Source organism: Sarcophilus harrisii, chromosome 2, assembly GCF_902635505.1.
Source record: "Sarcophilus harrisii chromosome 2, mSarHar1.11, whole genome shotgun sequence".
Taxonomy (NCBI): Eukaryota; Metazoa; Chordata; class Mammalia; order Dasyuromorphia; family Dasyuridae; genus Sarcophilus; species Sarcophilus harrisii.
The window spans coordinates 213,695,609-213,717,402 of record NC_045427.1 but is presented as its reverse complement, the minus strand read 5'-3'; the positions used below and the strand labels follow the sequence as shown (position 1 = coordinate 213,717,402).

At 35.7% G+C, this 21,794-nt stretch overlaps 1 protein-coding gene across 1 annotated transcript in view; it reads left to right on the top strand.

Moving 5' to 3' along the window:
• The window catches only part of GCKR (glucokinase regulator), a 35,966-nt gene extending 26,717 nt beyond the window's left edge, over nt 1-9,249 (top strand). Inside the window, exons 17-19 of the mRNA XM_003767124.4 lie at nt 941-1,090; nt 7,545-7,679; nt 8,792-9,249. Of these exons, the coding sequence (XP_003767172.1) occupies nt 941-1,090; nt 7,545-7,679; nt 8,792-8,962 (456 nt within the window). The 3' untranslated portion in view covers nt 8,963-9,249. The remainder of the gene's footprint in view (nt 1-940; nt 1,091-7,544; nt 7,680-8,791) is intronic.
• The last annotated feature ends 12,545 nt before the right edge of the window (nt 9,250-21,794 follow it).

The following is a 21,794-nucleotide window of genomic DNA, read 5'->3' as shown; positions in this document are numbered from 1 at the left end:
ATAACATGTATACATATTGTTTCTCATGACTAGATGAGCTCACTGAAGACAAGAGATGTTTAAATTTTTGTTTTTGTATCTGTAATGTTGGCTATAATAACTGGCATGTAGTAATTTTTTTAATAAATAATTATTGTGGATTATCATTGATCAAATTTTTTCAAGTGCTTTGAAAAGTTTGATGTGCTATGGAATAATAATCCACTGAAATATTGCAATACCATGATCTTCTATCAAGAAAAATTTGAAAAAAGGCAAGATTTATTATCAAAAGACCTGGTTATAATATATATTCTTGTATATGACATGAAATCTGATGCTGACATACTAAACTTCAGTGTCTTTGGATTTATCCTATATTCATAGAAAGCCCCATTACAACAATATCTAAGTAATTACCTGAGTTATTTGATTATGCTAGATTTTTATGGCTGGTCTTTGGATCTTTAGTTATAGATTTTTTGGGGAGGGAAGGCAATTGGGGCAATGTAATATAGTATTTCAAGTCAATAAACCCCCGCTCAAATCTGGGCTCTGCCAATCACTTGTATTTACAAGTGTTTGGTAGTACTATTATATTATAAATTTCTTTAGAGTTGATACTATGTAATTTTTCACCTTCATAACTTTAACCATTTGCTTCATTGAAATGAATTAAATGATTAGTATTCCCCATTAGGAGACAATACTATTGATTGTATCCTACTTGAGAAAAACCAGGGATCAGATATGGAACAAGAGGTAAAGTATCCAGATTAAGAACAGGGAACAAAAGTTTAGTTTTATTTATTTATTTTTTTAAATAAAGATGTCTTGAATCAGCTAAATTCTTTTGCTAAAGTACTCAATAAAGTCTGTGGTCTATTTTCTTTTGATCGTAGGATGTGGTTCGCCTGTTCTTACTAATAGATGCTTCCTTCTTTGTGTGTTTTCTGTTCAGAAGTTCCAGCGTGAGTTGAGCACCAAGTGGGTGCTAAATACAGTGAGCACTGGAGCCCATGTTCTTTGTGGAAAGATCTTGCATAACCATATGTTGGACCTACGATTGCGCAACTCCAAGCTCTTCTGGCGGGGACTGGCCATGCTGCAGGTGAGGGAAAGACTGGACATTCTACGAGAGTGGCCATTCGAGGGTATTCTCTGTGAGTGTAAAAGGTAGTTAGGTGGCCAACTGCCTTCGTACTTCTTGTCTTGTTTCTGCCCTTCTGAGACCAGATTTGAACTCAGGTCCTCCTGACTAAAGCTCTGGTGCTCTATGTAGATTGTTGGGAAAACGTGTGTTTGTGTATGTGTGTGTGTGTGTGCGCACATGCATATCTGTATTAAGAGAAACCATCATTCAAAATGTTAATTTTTGTTAATGAAAAGTTTTTTGCTCCAAAGGACAGAACAAGGAGCAATGGGTGGAATTTCCAAAGAAGTAAATTTGAATTTTTCATCAGGAAAAATTTCTTAGCATTTAGAAGTATCCAATGTGGGATGGACTATTTTGGGAGGTAGTGGGTACCCCCTCATTCAAACTCTCTAAGTGAAGACTGGATGTCCAAATCAAATTGACAAGCAATTATTTTAAAAAATAAATTTTAATTTTAATTTTCAGTTTCAAATTCTTTCCCTTCTTCCACCCCTCCTCCAATCATTGAGAAAGTAAGAAATTTGTCAGCATCCATTATCCATATAAAATCATGAAAAATATATTTTTACATTAGCTATGTTGGGAGGAAAAGGCAAGAAAAATAAAGTTAAAAACATAAGTTTCTATCTGCACTCAGTTCACTAGCACTCTCTCTGAAGGTGAATATTAACAAAGAAAGTATTATGCACTATCTAAGTAAAATTCAACAAAAATAGCCCGAGGCACATTTTTTCTCAGCAAGATAACTAGGGGCACCATGTACCAATAGAATGGATAAAAGGCTTTGCCTCCCTTAGCCAAGGACCCTGGAGATAATTAATTTTTATAAGGTTAGAACAAAGATAGGATAGATGATATCTTGGGGTTGAAGACAACATAATTGGCTATTTAGTTGATATATGAGGGACAATATGCTTAGTTGGAAGTTGGGAATGAGGGACTAGCAACAACTCTCTCCTGCCCTGTTATGACTAAGAAATATACATTGCTGGTTCAGACATCTTTGAAGGATAACTTGGTGGTATAAAAATACTAGACCAGACTCCATGGTGTCCACTTTTATTCCTCAAGAAGAGCAAATTTCTTTGAGGCAATAATAGAACATTGTTTGTAGGAGAATTCTATTTTTAAACTTAATTCCTTACGGGCCAACTGAATTTCTGAACAAAGTTCAGACAAGAAACCATGATTTAGGCCAGGGGTGAGGAATGTCCAGCCCACAGGTCACATAAGGCCCATGAAATCATTTGGTCTGACCCTGCCAAAGCAACCACAGATGAGGACCTGAAAGCGAGGTACAACTCTCACTGCTTGAATTTTTAAGTTAATAATTTTATATGGCCTGCAAATGATGTTATTAATATCCAAATGGCCCTTGGCAGAAAAAAAGTTGCAAAGCACTTTATAAATATCTCATTCTATCCTCCCAACAACACTGAGAGATAGGTACTTTTATTGTCCCTATTTTGCAAACAAGGAAACTGAGGCAGATAGAAGTTAAATGACTTGCCCAGGATTTATACAGTTGGTATCTAAAACTGTATTTTATTTCAGGTCCTCCTGACTCCAAGTTCAGCATTCTATCCATTGTTACCTTTAGCTGTCCTTAGGAGGATATTTTATAGAGATTTTTTTTTTTTTATAGCATTGGTTAGACCAGAAAATCTAGATAGAGTCTCTTTCAGGAATATGATTATTCAATGAATTCTGACTTTGCTCTAGACCTTGTGGGGGTACAATGCAAGTACATTTCGATGTCTTCAGAGACCTGATAGTCTGAAGAGACATAAATCAAAACTTTTTGTTGGTATAATATTAACTCTAAGTACAGTGGTAGTTCAAAAAGAAAGGGATCAGTTTGGGCTAGATTAGAGACTTTGTGGGAAAGATAAGATAAACTGGTGTTAGAAGAGAGAGTATAATTTGTATTTGGATCAGAAGGCATTCACAGTCAGGATCACTGAACAAAGGCATGGGAGCAGAAATGATCATGAAATGTGTGGGGAATGGTAACTGGAATAGAGGGCATGTATTAGTAAGCTGTGGAGAACAGGATTAGGAAAACTAGCTATAATTAAAAGACAAAAGGATGAAATTAAAGTATAAACATCAAAAAAAGAGACAATATTGTCCCCATGTGCATATTAACAGAATGATACACTTAGATAAACCCAGAGAATAGGAGAAAATAAGGTTTGTTAAATTTTAAGTGGTAAAGGACACATGACAGAAGGTTTTGGAGATGAGTGGAGTTTTGTTTTTTTGTTTTTTTTTTTTTTAATTTAATAGCCTTTTATTTACAGGATATATGCATGGGTAACTTTACAGCATTAACAACTGCAAACCTCTTGTTCCAATTTTTCACCTCTTACCCCCCCACCCCCTCCCCTAGATGGCAGGATGACCAGTAGATGTTAAATACATTAAAATATAAATTAGATACACAATAAGTATACATGACCAAAACGTTATTTTGCTGTACAAAAAGAATCAGACTCTGAAATATTGTACAATTAGCTTGTGAAGGAAATCAAAAATGCAGGTGGGCATAAATATAGGGATTGGGAATTCAATGTAATGGTTTTTAGCCATCACCCAGAGTTCTTTTTCTGGGCATAGCTGGTTCAGTTCATTACTGCTCCATTGGAAATGATTTGTTTGATCTCGTTGCTGAGGATGGCCTGGTCCATCAGAACTGGTCATCATATAGTATTGTTGTTGAAGTATATAATGATCTCCTGGTCCTGCTCATTTCACTCAGCATCAGTTCGTGTTAAGTCTCTCCAGGCCTTTCTGAAATTATCCTGTTGGTCATTTCTTACAGCACAGTAATATTCCATAATATGATGAGTGGAGTTTGAACTTGATTTAGTCAGAAACAGGAAGCCACTGTACTTTCTTGAGTAGGAGAGTAATGACAAACAGTGCCTTCAGAAGAATTGGCCAGTTGGACACAGTTCTTCCTTGGCCCTCATCTCTGTTCTTTCTCTCACCCTCTGCTTTCCTCTTCTCTTCCCTTACATGATCTCTTGGGTTTTATCACTTAGATTTCTTTATTTTCTTTCTTTCTTTTTTTTAAAATAGTTTTCCCCCTACCAAATATATGCAAAGTAGTTTTCAACATTCATCTTTGCAAAACCTTGTGTTCAAAATTTTCTCCCTCCCTTCTCTTAATCTCTTCCCATAAATAATAAGCAACTAGATTTCTTTCTTAAGGACCATGCCTTAAACCCAAATCACTCTGGGTCATTGATTGACCCATAATAGGTCCCAGGTCAAGCCCTACTTGGTCATTGTTTGGGTCCAGATTGGCTCATATTGAATATAAATAGCAAATGTTTCTATTTTGGCCAGATACCTGAGGGTTTTTCCCTTGCAGACTGATTTTTTGTTTTTGACTGAGTGAAAAAGGACATTCTTTGTGTCATTTCTTACCTAGCCTTAATTACTAATTAGGCATTGGCTCAGTCAAACTGAGACCTGTTAAAAACCTTTGCTTAAAAAGGCCACAGTCTCCCATGGCATCCGGAGCCTTCTCCCATTGTCCTGATCTATATCTGGCCACTGGACCCAGATATCTCTGGAGGGGAAAATGAGGCAGGTGACCTTGCACTGCCCTGTTTCATTTAAATCCAATTCACTTGCAGGTCATGGCATCCCCTCCCCGATGTCATGGTGCTCTTTGAAAATCAAAGACAAACAAGGATGGAAAAAAGAGGCATTATAGGAAATGAGAACAGTTAAGAGGTGGTGTATTCTATGAGCAAAGCAGAATTGAATTAGCTCAGAAGAAACACAGAGCTAGAGAATCCACTCCCAGTATTCACAGGGGTATTTGTGATCGACCTGTGGCAGAGCATTACAGATACAGTAAAACACACTAACTTGATTCTAACATAGTGATTTTGGTCCTCTTTGAGAAGGAAGGGCAACAATCAACCAACCAATACCCAGACCACCTCAAGCTTAGAAAGGTTAAACAAGGGTGAATTCAGTTTTATACATGTTGCGTTTGAGGAAACGGAAGGACATCCCAACAGAAAGTCCTGTAGGTAAATAGAAATAAAGTAATGAGGCAGAAAGATGAGGACTGAAGACTGAATTTTAATTATTCACATAGAGGTGACAATTGAAAGCATATCTGGACTTCATGGGGAGTGTCTATAAAAAGAAAAATCTGGAGATAGATCTTTGGAGGATGTAGACAAGAAAGATATTCCTAGATACAGGTAAGGCAGGAATGTAAAGATGGAATATCTAGATTAGGAAGCAACCATTTATATCCTAATTGGACTAAATAATACTCCTAGTTGCCTGACATGTCACTGGAAGACTAAGACATAAGTAAGGGAGAAGGAAAAAAAGGAGAAAAAGGATAAGAAAAATAAAAGTAGGGAGAAGGAACAAGAAAAAGGAAAAAATGATGTATATTATGGAGACTTGTAGAAATTCTTCAGAAGTTGGCCATAAGATTACTTATCTCTGATCCAAACCATGATCAAAATATTTTTACTTCATCTTTAGAAATCTTAGAATTTTTGTTAGTGGGAATGGAGTAAGTTTTCCTGCCACAGCTAACAAATACCCAAATGTTGATGCTGAATATAGATGTACTATATTGGTTATGAAAGAGACTCAGAAGATTTAAGACTCAGAACCTTATTGATGGGAAGATGCCAGCAAGAGCCATGGAGACTGGTTACCAGTAACGACTGCCTCTTGGTGAATTAGAAGTAACTGGAGAGAGACATCTTTTTAAAAAAATCTTATTAATTATAATCACAAAATTTATGTAGGACTTTAAGGATGACCAAGAACTTTTTACAAATTACCTTTTTAAATCCCAGGAGTAGAACATAGGCACTTAGATATTTTTGGAGTTGGAAAAACTACATATGAATGTGTTGCTGATTTCAATCCATTATTTCATACCACTGCTTAATCTTACCTTTGTTTGCATGGGGTTATGCTTAAAATTCCTCTAAGAGTGGGGTTTAATTCATGGAGGATCTGTAACCTCAGCCCAATTTTCTTTTTTTTTTTTTTTTATTTAATAACCTTTTATTTACAGGTTATATGTATGGGTAACTTTACAGCATTAACAATTGCCAAACCTCTTGTTCCAATTTTTCACCTCTTACCCCCCACCCCTCCCCCAGATGGCAGGATGACCAGTAGATGTTAAATATATTAAAATATAAATTAGATACACAATAAGTATACATGACCAAAACATTATTTTGCTGTACAAAAAGAATCAGACTCTGAAATATTGTACAATTAGCTTGTGAAGGAAATCAAAAATGCAGGTGTGCATAAATATAGGGATTGGGAATTCAATGTAATGGTTTTTAGTCATCTCCCAGAGTTCTTTTTCTGGGTATAGCTAGTTCAGTTCATTACTGCTCCATTAGAAATGATTTGGTTGATCTCGTTGCTGAGGATGGCCTGATCCATCAGAACTGGTCATCATCTAGTATTGTTGTTGAAGTATATAATGATCTCCTGGTCCTGCTCATTTCACTCAGCATCAGTTCGTGTAAGTCTCTCCAGGCCTTTCTGAAATCATCCTGTTGGTCATTTCTTACAGAACAGTAATATTCCATAATATTCATATACCACAATTTATTCAGCCATTCTCCAACTGATGGGCATCCACTCAGTTTCCAGTTTCTAGCAACTACAAAGAGGGCTGCCACAAACATTCATGCACATACAGGTCCCTTTCCCTTCTTTATGATCTCTTTGGGATATAAGCCCAGTAGTAACACTGCTGGATCAAAGGGTATGCACAGTTTGATAACTTTTTGAGCATAGTTCCAAACTACTCTCCAAAATGGTTGGATTCGTTCACAACTCCTCCAACAATGCATCAATGTCCCAGTTTTCCCGCATCCCCTCCAACAATCATCATTATTTTTTCCTGTCATCTTAGCCAATCTGACAGGTATGTAGTGGTACCTTAGAGTTGTCTTAATTTGCATTTCTCTGATTAATAATGACTTGGAGCATCTTTTCATATGACTAGAAATAGTTTCAATTTCTTTATCTGAGAATTGTCTGTTCATATCCTTTGACCATTTTTCAATTGGAGAATGGCTTGATTTTTTATAAATTAGAGTTAATTCTCTATGTATTTTGGAAATGAGCCAGCCCAATTTTCTAGTCACTTTCTCCTATCCAATTCCCCTCCTTCGTTTCTCTGGTCTTCCTTCCCAATTTTTTTTTTTGAGGCAATTGGGGTTAAGTGACTTGCTCAGGCTCACACAGCTAGGAAGTCTTAAATGTCTGAAGGTGGATTTGGACTTACATTCTCCTGACTTCAGGGCTGGTGCTCTATCCACTGAGCCACCTGGCTGCTCCATCTTTCTTCCCAATTTTAAGAAACATTTCTCCCTTCCTTCTGCAGCGGTTTTCAGAACAGCCCAAGGCTCAGTGCATTGAGAGCCTACTCAAGGCCATCCATTTCCCTCAAGAACTGTCAGAAGAGATCCGGGAAGCCCCTATTTCTCGCCACATTCAAGTTGCACATGAGAAGGAACAGGTATCAGACTCTTGTATTACTCCCTAACACACTTCTTCCCCGAATTTTTCTTATCCTTTGTGCAAGAGGGTTGATTAAGGACCTCTTGGTCAACCTGATGAGTCCCCCAATCAACCTGACTTGTTAGCTGGACACCTCCCTTAGAGTACACATGGCCTTAGCCCTTGCTAAGAGGACATAGGAAACCCTCCAATTGGTTCTTTAAAAATTGGGACTGCTCTCAAGGTGACTGATGACTGATAAGTGTATATGTATGTGAAATCTGTGAAAGGGAGAGGGAGAGGGAAGGAGAGAGAAAGCAAAAGAGAGAGAGAGAGAGAGAATGCTGGGAAATGTCTCTCCCCTTCTGGCCCTTTTCTCTTCTTTTTGTGATTTTGTCCATGGACCAAAGAGCAGCAGGGGACAGGGAGAAAAGGGAATTTTTTTCTTCCTCCTGCTCCCTCAAGAGTGAAAAATGTCACAGGAGAAGAACATGACGGTTGGCCTGGTTTTGCCAGAAAGGTTGTTAAGAGAATTCCTGGCTTCCTCCTGCCTCTTTGTTGCTTTTTGGAGGACAGGTTAGAGATTATAGCTCCTGAAAATGGACTTTCCATCCAAGTGACCATTTTTGGTTCCTAGAGGGAAAAAGAAAACTCACTTCTTATACCCTGGCACCCTCCCCCCAACTCCACTCACAACCTTCCGTGGCTACGCCTGGTTTGGCTGTCTAGGGGAGAGTGGATGCAAAAGGAGAAGAAAAGGGGGAAGAGCCATTTTATGGGCACTCTTATCGACTACAAGGAAAGGCAAGACTTCACTCACCTAGTCCCCACTAGTTGTAGGCAGCCCATTCACTAGGGATGGATCAGAAGAGTTTTATGGATCTACATATGCATTTGTAGCTCTGGGGAAGGCTATTGTTTCCCTAAAGGTCCAGGCCCTGTGGTCTCATCTGGTTGTTTGGGGATACTCATCAAATGGATCTTAAATCAGTTTTTATATTTACTGTCTGATTGCTACTTTCAGCATTATCTTGCTTCCCAACTTGCTGTTCCTACTCCCAGCATTATCCTCCTCTGAGCCCCTGGATTGTATCTTCTCAAACTGCAGACCTTTGCTCCTGTCTCCCACAGGTGATCCCCAAAGCCCTACTGACCCTCCTGTTTCGATGTTCCATCCCTGAGGCTGAAGCCCAGCTTGCTGCTGCCCCCTCTGTCTGCGAGGCCATTAGGAACGCCCTTCTCCGGGCTGGTCGGAAGCGCCATGCTGACTCACTTGACACTCTCAAGTCAACCACAGGCTAGTTCAGCCTATGAGAAGGAAGTCGAGATTATGGAGTGAGGGAACACACAAGTAATGGAGATGAGAACAAAATACTTTAAAGCTTGGGATGACAGAGGCCCTGGAGGGAGGTACTTCTAAGAAGTATATACCAACCTAGATTTGGGAGAAATGTCTCTTGTTATTCCCCTCGGTTTTCTTCTCTGAAAAATTTGGCAATTTGGCTACATGATATTTATCTTCCAGCTCTCCAATTCTGTGATGTTGTCACTTGGAAATTCCGACCACATAATATATATTGCTGATCTTTGCAGTCTGTTTTTATTTCAGAAATGAAACTCTTATGCTTTTTTGTCTCATAAATTTCTCTCTGAGAACCCAGATGGGAAGAATTGGAGGCAGGGAGGGAAGATGGAAAAGATAGATCTTAGAAATTATGGCATCAAGGGCTAAACAAGATAGATTGTCCTGTTAAAAGTATAAGCTACTTACTGGATTTACTTTTTGTTTCCTAGTGGTGTAATGGATAGAGAAAGGTATATCAGGATTCAAATACTATCTTAGGCATTTAATACCCTGATTTATTACCTCTCCTAGATTCACTTTTCCCATCTAAAAAAATTAACTCCTATAATAGTCTATTGTGAAGATAAATGACAATATGTACAAGTGCTATATAAATATTAATTTATTATTTTTTAAGGAAGAACATGCCACCCAGGTTCACTTACTTAGATCCTCCCACCCCATCCTAAACATAGATACCAAACAATGGTTAACTGAAAATTACAAGAGGTTCAATAATCAGTATTTAGTTTTATTGGAGACAAAAATGGAACCGAGCCAAGATCCTAAATCCTACTTTAGTTATCCTCTGGAAGCTTAAAGCTATAATTTGACATAAAAGGTTGACTTACTACTTATTTACAGAGGTGTTTTCCTTATGACTTAGAGTAGCATTATAGGTATGTGCAATAGGTATAGCAGTGGATAGAGAGCGGGACCTGAAGCCATTAAGACCTGAATGTGAATTTGATCTTAGACACTTACTAGCTATGTAATTTTCTGCAAGTCACTTAGCCCAGTTTGCCTCAGTTTCCCCATCTATAAAATGAGTGGAAAAAGAAATAGTGACCCACTCCAATAGCTTTGCCAAGAAAACTTCAACTGGGGCCACAAATAGTGGGATGCAACTGAAATGACAGAACAATACAGAATTACAATAGCTATACTCTTAGAAGCATCCTTAGTAAAGTAAGTATGCTCAGACTTTGTCTCCTGCATCAGGTTGTCTTTACCTCTTCCTTGGGGTCTGAGGTTACCATGAGGGGTTGAGGTGTCTCTTCTCCCTCTATAACTTTTCTACTGTCATAGTCTCTAGTCTCTACCCTCTGTGCTCCTTCTATGGATAGGGACCAGTAACCAGCCCCTATTCCATTTAATCACTTAATATCAACTAGCTTTTATAAATTATACTTATTTTAAAAGAAATAGCAACAATCAAATATAAATATTCCCTCACACACAACTTGGAGAACTACATGAAGAAAAATTAGTTGCCCTTGACATTTTACTCTGCTGTTGGCAATGAGAACTTGATGTGGGTCTCTCCAATTAAGTTTCAATGATGCTTTTTAATTGATATATTTTCACTAGTTTGGGCAGAATAATGATTCTTTTGGTTCTTTAGTCAAGACAACATGAACCTGCAAATAGAAGACTATGACTCAAATCATTAGCATATTACAATAATTCAAGATGTTAACAACCAGTTGTAGATCAGATAATTGATTATAGACAATTAAAATCTCAGGTAGCCAAGTCCGAATTTTCCTTAAGTCATACTCATGAAGGTTAAAGGCATCACATCAGGCCACTTAAAACAGCACAAATTTTAGGTGTTTTATAAATTCCATTTTGTCATTCTATTAAGAGAACAATTTATATACTATTAACAACAGTGGTCAGGAGAGATGTTAGGGCTGGATAGTGGATCTGAGAAGCATAAGCATAGAAATGATAATTGCATTTTTGGGAACTGAGATCTATCAGGTAGAATAACCTAGAGGAAGAAGAGAAGAGGGTTCAGGACAGAAACCTGGAAAATGTAGACAAAGGGTGATAGGGGAGTGAAAATATTGAAGCTACTGTACCTTTAGCATCCATCCTGCATATTTGTCATCACCATCATAGTTGACAATCAAAGGGATATCAAATCTAGAGATAAATTCTAGAAATAGTCTTGAGGCTATATCTCCTGTTTACACAAATGAGTTTTCACCTATACATGTCACAACAAATACTATATATATATATATATATATATATATATATATATATATATACACATATATATGTATATATATATATATACATATACATACATAAAATGTTTCAACATTTGAATAAAACCCATCTACATTATTTCTAAAGTTTCCATGATGGTTGAATTAGATTCTTCCCCATTGCTAGTTTTCTCACATTTGACTTTGCAACTGGAATAGCTGGAAAGTATTGGTGGAAGATAAAAGAATTTGCAGCAAACCAATTGTTTTTAATTGCATTATAGTGTGAAATGGCAAAAGAAATGGTCTCACAGAAAACTGGAAAGACATGTATGATCTGATGTAGAATGAAGTAAGCAGAACCAGGAGAATAATTTATATGATTACAATAGAAGTCAGGAGAGAGGTTAGGGCTGTTATATTGGATCTAAGAATCATAAGCATGGAGATGACAATTGTATCTATGAGAATTGAGATCACCAAATGAAGTAACCTAGAGAGAAAAGAGAAGAAGGTTCAGAACAGAGACTTGGAACACACCAATGATCATGATTCCAAAAGACTGTTAATGAAGAATGCTAAGAAGAGATGGACAAAATATATAGAATAAGATACTTTTTTGGATGGACAATATGAACATTTGTTTTGCTTGACTATACATATTTATTAGAAAGGCTTTTTTCATTTTTCTAATAGAGTGGAGGAGGATGGAATAACAAAAAATAAAATTTAGCAAATAAAAAGAATCAGAGCAAACTAACAAAAAAAATAAAAACAATCTCAAAAATATTTTAAAAAAAAGAACGAGAAGAACCTATTATATACAGGCATATGCCAACAAAGCTGAGCATTCAAAAGAAATAGAAGCTATTCAAAAAATATAAACTAGTTAAACTAATAAAACACTAAAGAGAGATATTAAATAATCCATCTTCAGAAAAGGTAACTGAATAAACTATAAATAAACTACAAAAGGAAAAACTATCTCCTGATCCAGATGAATTTATAAGAAAATTATATCAAATTTAAAATTTAATATCTATACTATTCAAATTATTCTAAAAATGATGAAAGAAATCACTCTATCTTATTCATTTTATGAGACAAATATAAATCCAATGCCTAAACTAGAGAACATTAGCAAGGAAAAAGAGCTATAGAACAATATTGCTAATTTAATAATTGCAAATAAAATTCTGGCAAAAAATTACAGCAATGTATCCAAAAAATCAATCACTATAATCAAATTGGAATTATACCAGGATGCAAAGATGGTTCAGCATAAGGAAAACAATTAATATAATTAATGAAAAAACCAAAACATCCAAAAAACCCACCTAGTTGTTTCAATAGATATAGAAAAACCATTTGACAAAGGATAATATTTATTTATGCTTAAAAAAGCTCTTATAAAGTATAGTCATAGAGGGATGTTTTAATATGATAAAATATCTAAAAATCAAAAGCTAGCATGTATGCAATAGGTAAACACTAGCTGTTTTCTCAAAAAATATAGGTATAAAAAAGGATGCTCCCTTTCCTCTTTGTTATTTGACATTGCTAGCTAGTAATGCTAGCAATAATAATAATGTCAAGATAAATAAATTAAACCATATTCCATAATAAATTTCAAATGGTTATATGACCGAAATTAAGACCAGGCCATAAATAAATTAAAATATGGATCAAAATGGGGAAAATACATGAAAAATAAAAATATGCTTTTTTTAAAAGTATATTATATATATAAATATTTATATATGTATATATTTTATATAAAAGAGAAGAAGAACCTATTATATACAGGCAAATGCCAACAAAACTGAGCATTCAAAAGAAATAGAAGCTATCAAAAATAGAAACTTATACTTTATTACTCTTCTATGTAATCTATCCATTGCCACCAGCCTTGGTTCACATGACAAACTTCCTACTCTGTTCCTTGTTGAGAGCTGTCTACTATCCCTGGTATGCTCTCCCTCCTCACCTCTGCCTCCTTGCTTCTTCTAAGGCTTGCTTGGAATTTCATCTTCTACAGGAGACCTTTTCCTGGTCAGGCAGGTGCCTGACTTCAGAGATTATCTCCCAGTCACTCTATATAGTCTTTTATGTGTATAATTGTTTGCATGTTGTCTCCTCTATTAGAATGTAAACTCTGAGGGCAGGGATCATGTTTTTGCCTTCTTTATATCCTTAGTGCTTAGAACAATGATTAGACAATGATTAGTTCATAGCAAGCATTTAATTAATATTCTTTTTGGCTGATTAGGTATAAAACGAATTGCTCAACTATCGAAATTTTTTTCAGTAGTATCCTTATTAAATATCCTTTTGTTAACCATCAAATGATTTATTAAAAGTCTCATTTCACTGTAGTATTGGCTGAATAGGATTACCTCCTACATCATATATTTTTTTATTTTTAAACATTCATTTTTGCATTGGAGAACCCATACTTGGTAGTCCTATTTTAAGTACACTGGGCAAGTCATTTAACCCTGTTTGCCTCAGGTTCCTGATCTGTGAAATGAGCTGGAGAAGTAAATGGGAAACTGCTCCAGTATCTTTGTCAAAAAAAACCCAGATGGGATCATGTAGAGTCAGGAGTGATTGAAGAACAGCTCAACAATAACAATTTTATCTGGATCAAAATTTCCTTTCCTAAGACATAGTTTAACTGGGTCATCTCTGGAACACAACAACAACAAATAAGTTTGCAGTCATACCATCTACACATGTAATATGTAGATGTCTGTTTTTGATGAAATTTTTGATGTTTTAGCTATCTCAATTTTCTTTTAGGACATAGAAGGAAAAAAGGTCAAGGTAATTGGTATGATTCATACAAGCACACCAATTTGGGCAACACACTGATAAGGAAAACTCAATTTACACTAAGGAGAAAAACATCCTGAAACTATTTCTTTCAAAATTCAATTCATATAGGGTTGGTTTAATTAAAAAAAAAAGAAAGGATTAATTCCAAAAATTTCCAGCTTTTCCAGTAAGATCAGATCTCAACTTGCTCGGGGATACACATTTATTTGCTAATACTAAATTTGGCAGATTTGGCAACAAAAATTTTTTTGTTAATTGTGTTTTGTGTTAATTGGAGTGAGAATCTGGCAGATAAAGACATTGTCTTCACTGGCATCCCTTTAAAGTTTCAGAAGTTCTCTTACATTTTACTTACTTTTAAGTGCTTTGCTAGAATTGAGTCAATTGAGTGAATCTCTTACTGCTATTCTCAGTTGAGAATTAACTAGAAAAACAGCACCAAACTTGTAGAAGAAACAAGCCTCACATTCTATTTAGGATCAGATCTATCAAAGCCACTTTTATTTATATATTTATATCTGGCCCAGTTTTCAAGCCCCAAATATTTTGCATGACTGCCTTCTAATTAATTGATGGGGAAGAAGGTGATTTAATAAGAGGCAGAGTTCGTGAGAACTTCACAGAAGAGAGAAATTCTTGATTCCTTCTTTAATCAAAACATGCTTGTAGTTCCAGTTTCTGGGGAAAGACCCAAGGAAGAGAGAAAAATCCTTGGGAATTGGCAGTTATGTAGTAAGTAGTAAGTACATAGTCCTGATTTCCAGCTTGCTTTCCTAGAGACTGGGGTGAATTTTATCATGGAAGAGGTAAGATCTTCCTTGGTTGAATAAGACCTCAGCTCATCTCCATATAGAGAGCTTTTCCACTGATTTATTTTTATCTCGACAGAATATTTCCAGTTTCTGTGTGCTATCTGCTTAGATAAATGTGTTTACTCAATATTTACCATTTCTGAGTACTAGTATTTGGTGGGTATAAGCATGGGAATACTCTTCCCATTTAAAAGATTGTGGCCAGGAAAGTGGATTAACTTTTAAAAAAATCATGCCCATTGATTATTATTATTTAGGCAAACAGATAGATTGTAATTCTAGTTCAGTGTTGCCTCTTAGAAAAAAACAGAGGGCAGCTAGGTGGCACAGTAGATTTCAGTGTGACTTGTGAAAGAAGACAGGTACTTAAAGGGGGAAAAAGCTGTGGAAAAAAATACAGAACATGAAGAATAGCATACTTCTATCTGAATTCAGACTCTTATCATTTTTTTTTCCTCTGGAGTGTATAGTATTTTTCATCACTAGTACTTTAGAATTGTCTTGAATCATAAGGCTGAGAAGAGCCAAGTCATTCACAGTTGATCCAACAATTTTACTGTTATTGTGTACAATGTTCTCCTGGTGCTGCTCACTTCACTTTGCATCAGTTCGTATAAATATTTCCAGGTTTTTCTGAAATTTGTCTGCTCATCATTTCTTATAGCGCAGTAATATTCCATTACAAAGAAACTGAGCATATGTGGATTGTGCAGTAATTACAGGAAGAAATCTTTGTATCTCTGGATATTGTGTACGTACCAGTACATGAACTTGCTATCAGTTATTCCTTACTTTAACCACCTGATTGACCTACCCTCATATCTGATCATTACTTTTTTGGATGAATTCTTTAATAATTCTTCCCTTGTGCAATTTTTCATTTAATGGTATTGAGTTAAAAAGTCTGCTTACACTCACCATTACCCTGTACCCTGAGGGTCTTTCCCTCCCAGATTCATTCATTTATTTATTTATTTAGACTTTTTAACTAGGTAAAAAAGAAGATTCTTTGCCTCATTTGCTACCCATCTTTAATCAGTGAATTCAGTCAAACAGTCCTGGTGAAGACCTTAGCTTAAAAGCCCAACCCATCTCCCACGGCATCCAGGGTTGTCTCCACACTGATTTATGTCTGGCCCCTGCACCCAGAGGACTCTGGAGGGAAATGTGAGGCTAGTGACCTTGCCCAGCCCTCCCTCACTTAAGTCCAATCCACTTGTATGAATTCCCCTCCCTGATATCATAGGCCCCTTTGAGAATGAAGGACAAAAATAGTAACAATATTATAATCTTGTAACACAACTTGTTCAGCCATTTCCCAATTGATGGCCATCCCTTCAATTTCTAATTGTTCGCCACTACAAAAAAAGCTGCTATAAATATTTTTGTACAAATGGGCCCTTCCCCCCTTTTTATCTCTTTGGGTTGCAGAGCTAGTAACGAAATTGCTGGTCAAAGTTATGCACAGTTTTGGGCATAGTTCCAAATTGTTCTCCAAATGGTTGGAGCAGTATCAACAATGCATTAGTGTCCCAATTTTTCCACATCCATTTCAGCATTTAATATTCTTCTTTTCTATCCTATTAGCCAGTCTGATAGGTGTGAGATAGTACTTCAGAGTTGTTTTGTTTCTCTAATCAATAGTAATTTAGAGCAGTTTTATATGACTATCAAAGATAGCTTTGATTTCTTCATCTGAAAACTGCCTGTTTATATCTTTTGATCATTTTGAATTGGGAAATAACTTGTGTTTTTATAAATTTGAGCCAATTCTTTATGTATTTGAAAAATGAAGCCTTTATCAGTCATACTTGCTGTAAAAATAGTTTCCCAGTTTTCTGCTTTCCTTCTAATCTTGATTGCGCTGGTTTTGCTTGTTAAGTTTGACATTTTTTAGAACATTGAGATGCAGTAAAAGATAAAACAGCTTATAAGTCAAATTACTCTATGGGGTTACTTTCTGTTAAGTACTTGCATGAGAAAATATTACAGACAGAATTATAATTAGTTACAGGAGTTATATTTAAGGGATCTTTTGGTTATTTAGAGAACAAGATATGGCACATCATCTCAAGGTTCCCCAGTTGCACAATTTTAATTGCTGTAACTTTAGAACAAACAGTGTTTGATTCTTGGATGAATAAGCTGCTTTCCTCCTACTTCTATCACATGTAAATCTTAAAGTGATAATGCTTAAAGACTATTCAAATTCACATTTATGTATTTTTCAAAACAGAATATATAGATAGCATTGTTAGTCTTAGAACATCCCTATCAGAATTGATATAAAAATGTTCTTTGTTTTAGTACAGCTCTTTCTATCTGATTCTATTTGGTTTTGTAAACAGCTGTTATTTCTTTAGTAAATACAAGTTAAATAGTTGTTCAGAAGATTGTTACAGAGCAGTTAGTAATATTTTTCCAAGCATAATCCTAATTTGCTGTGCAAAAGGGGTGGGAGAAATACCTAAAGGGACCTAATGTAGATTGTATTTTGTCAGTAGAACACAATAAGTTCAGATCTGGGAATTGTATGAATTTGCACAATTATTTGGAGTATAGTTTCTTTTAATAGTAGGAAGAGTTTTGTTTCAGAACTGTCATTTATGAAACATATATAAGGGTCCAGGTATTTACTTCTCTATGAAATCCTTAAATAGGGAACTAGTGAAAATGCAGGTGGATGAGCAGTAATAACTATAACCCTTTTATAGATACCAAATGGTACTCTAAACCTCAGCTGCTCCAGTTTTCATGTGTTTTTTGGCTCTTCTTACATATGTCCAAATATGACTATGTGCATAGACTCCTGAGTCCCTTGGGCTTCCGCGCAGGTATTCTGTCTATACTTCTGTAGTAGCAGGAAAAGCCTGACCTGGATTTTCCTGCAGATTTCAGCTTCATAGTACCTTGGCTTAGGTTCTACTTTATCTCATTTACAAAAATGTCAACATCATCATAACACTTAATAACTTTATTTATTTATTTTTATGTTTTAATAGCTTTTTATTTTCAAAATACATGCAAAAATAGTTTTCAACATTTACTCTTGCAAAACCTTGTGTTCCAAATTTTTCTCCCTCCCTCTCTTCTCCCCACCCCAGACAGCAAGTAATCCAATACAGTTAAACATGTAGAATTCTTCTAGACATATTTCCACATTTATCATGCCGCATAAGAAAAATCAGATCAAAAAGGAATTAAAAAATGAGGGGAAAAAATGAGCAAACAACAACAAAAAGGTGAAAATGCTTGTTGCATTCCACACTCAGTCTCCACAGTCCTCCCTTTGGATGCAGATGGCTCCCTTCATCACAAGATCTTTGGAAGTGGCCTGAATCATCTCATTGTTGAAAAGAGCCATGAACATCAGAATTGATCATTATTTAACTTTGTTGTTTCTGTGTACAATGATCTCCTGGTTCTGCTCATCTCACTTAGTATCACTTTATGTAAGTCTCTCCAGGCCTTTAAGAACCCATCTTCCTGCTCATTTCTTATAGAGCAATAATATTCTATATCATTCATATACCACAATTTACCCAATCATTCCTCAACTAATGGGCATCCGCTCAGTTTCCAGTTTCTTGCCACTACGAAAAGGGCTGCTATGAACATTTTTGCACATACGGGTCCCTTTCCCTCCTTTAAGATCTCTTTGGGATATAAGCCCAGTAGGAACACTATTGGGTCAAAGGGTATGCACAGTTTGATAGCCCTTTGGACATAGTTCCAAATTGTTCTCCACAGTGGTTGGATCATTTCACAACTCTACCAACAATGCCTTGGTGTCTCAGTTTTCCCACATCCAACATTTATCATTATCTTTTCCTGTCATTTTAGCCAATCTGAGAAGTATGAAGTGGTACCGCAAATTTGTCTCAAAATGGTCTTAATTTGCATTTCTCTAATCAATAGGGATTTAAAGTATTTTTTCTTATGACTAGAAATGGCTTTAATTTCTTCATCTAAAAATTGTGTGTTTATATCTTTTGACCATTTATCAATTGGAGAATGACTTGTATTATAAATTTGAGTCAATTCTCTATATATTTTTAAAATTAGGTCTTCATCAAAACCCTTGCATGTAAAAAAAGTTTTCCCAATTTTCTGCTTCTTTTTAAATTTTGGCTGCATTGGTTTTGTTTGTACAAATCCTTTTTAATTTAGTATAATCAAAATTATTCATTTTATGTATTATAATGTTCTCCTATTCTAATTCCTTTTTTCTCCACAGATTTGAGAGATAGACTATCACTTGGTCTCCTATTTTGCTTATAGTATTAGATCTAAATCATGAATCCTACCTTATCTTGGCATAATATGGTCATAACTTTATTTTTTAAAAATGACTCTGTCCCTATCCCATTAAGATGCTTACATCTATCCTGTTCAACTTCACATGAACTAAAGAACTACAAATTCCCATTATAACTTAAAATACATTTACAGAATGGAATTGAAATTAAAAGATAATACACATTAAAGCTCAAAGCCACTCTAATAAAAGTCTGAAATCTCCATTCTTCAGCAGTGGCAGTTTTTCCCATTAAGATATGAGTTTTCAACTTCACTTTCACCAAAGTTACAGATACACTGAGTCCATTTATAGAAGGAGGCTATCAGGCTCTCTTCCAAAATCATAAAGAATGAAAAGGGAACAATTTTACCACTTGGGCAATGGTGATTCTTTTCTCCTCAATTTACACCCCAATGCATAGCAACAACTACTTCATAGTTGCTCATCAATTAAAACCTGGAGTTTGAAGATTCCACTGCTATGTTTAACCTATATTAGGTTACTTTCTGTCTAGGGGAGGGAGAGGGAGAAAAATTTGGAATACAAGGTTTTGCAAGGGTGACTATTGAAAATTATTTTGCATGTATTTTGAAAAATGAAAAGCTATTATTCTAAAACATGTAAAAAAAAGCAGAAATAGAACAGCATACACTTAATTAATACCATCAAAAGAGCAAAGTGAATGAGCATGAACAAATAAAAAATCCTCATAGAGAGTTAAAATGATTGAAAAGTTAAAATGTTTCATAAATTTAAATAAAAATAAAGAAGATTCTATTGCTAGTCACAGAAGTTTCCACTGATGTCTCTGACATCACCCTGACACTGCTGCCAAGCTCAGGATCCTAATGAATTCATGCAGCAAGATCACTTTTCTTGCCATGTACTTTGGTGCTTTGGTAATATTCCTAGATCCAGGCAGCTGCAGACTCATGGAAGTTTGAACACTGCCAGCTCTGACTGGAGGATTCCTAGGAGTAAAATAGAGAGGTCATTAATTTAATAGGCAAAACAACATTTCCTACCTTGTAACCACATGGCAAATTTGCATAGCTCATGCTGCATCAGATTGGCATTGGGTAGGTGTTTCTTTGCTCTTAAGAGGTAGGTAGCTAGATGGTACAAGAGATAAAATGCTGGACTTGAATCCAGCAAAACCAGAATTTAAATCCTGCCTCAGATACTTATTATGTGTGAACCTGGGGAAATCATTTAGTCTTGCATTCAAGTTACTTATCCTCAGCCTCAGTTTCCTCATGTGTAAGATGGGGATAAGAGCAGCACCTATTTTATAGAGTTGTAAGGATCAAATGAGAACATAAAGTGTTTTAAAAACCTTGAAGTGCTCTAGAAATGCTAGTTATATTTGCCAATGCTTCTTGGCAACTTCATCTTGAAGAAAATATTCATGATATGGAAGTATGAAGTTTTGGCATAGCTTACAAGTCTTTAACCTTTCACATTCTCTCTTCCTGACCTATGCTTTTGGATTTATTTCTTACCCTACTCACTATTCTAATCTTTTCATTGAAGTCATTAAAGATCAAAGGATCAAATAGTCTTATCCATTCTTCATATATTTTCTCTATTTTCTGATCCAAGTTAGAGCATAAGTTGCATATAGCAATCTTTTTGAAATATTCCATAAATTTTCCAACTTGAGATGGCCAAATGTCCCATGAAATTATGTTTCTTATTGCTTTGGGTGCATATGATGAATTCCACTCCATTAATTCCATCTGTAAGATAAAGGAGTTGGACCAGATAATCTTTTAAGGTTCTTTCCAGTTTTCAATCTACTATCCTATATGATGAGAGACTTCCCTATGCTCCAAGCAACATTGGATAGCCTCCAGTTATTCCTATCATCCATCCTGTAATCCTCTTTTTTTCCCCCCCTCCAAGGGGTGAGCTACTCTTCCATTTCGCTGGAATTTCTTTCCTTCTCCTAGTTTATTTTACATATTGAGCAGGTCAATGTTTATATGATCCAGTTCTGACAGTTACACGAATGAATGAATAAAGCCTTTTAAAATTTACTATATAAAAAGTAGGTAGATGGTTCAGTGGATAGAGCGCGGGAGTCTGGAAGATCTGAGTTCAAATCCATCCTCAGACACTAAGTGTGTGACCCTAGACAAATCACTTAACCTTTGTTTGCCTAATCCATTGGAGAAGGAAATGGCAAATCATTCCAGTGCCTTTGCCAGGAAAACTCTTTATAGGGTCATGAAGAATCAGAAACAAATGAACGACAACAACATGCAAAGCTTTGTACTAGGCTCTGGAGATAACAAATAGAAAAATAAGGTAGTCTCTGATCTCAAGGAGATCACATTCTAATGGGAAACTATACATTAAAACACATATTTCAACTACAAGTCAGAGAGTAAACCTCAGTGGTCTTTAGGGTGCAGCAGAAAAGTAAATAGTAATACATCTTTTTAAAATGTCATTTCTATTGAGTAAACTATTTGTGTTTTTGATTTTGAGCTATATGAGCATCAAGGACTTTGGTGATGAGGATTTTCTTTTCTGGCTCTTCAGGAAGAAATGCTAATGAGAAGGCAGTCAGTCAAGTACTCCTAGAGGCAATTTATAGTCCATAAAGGTGACTCCT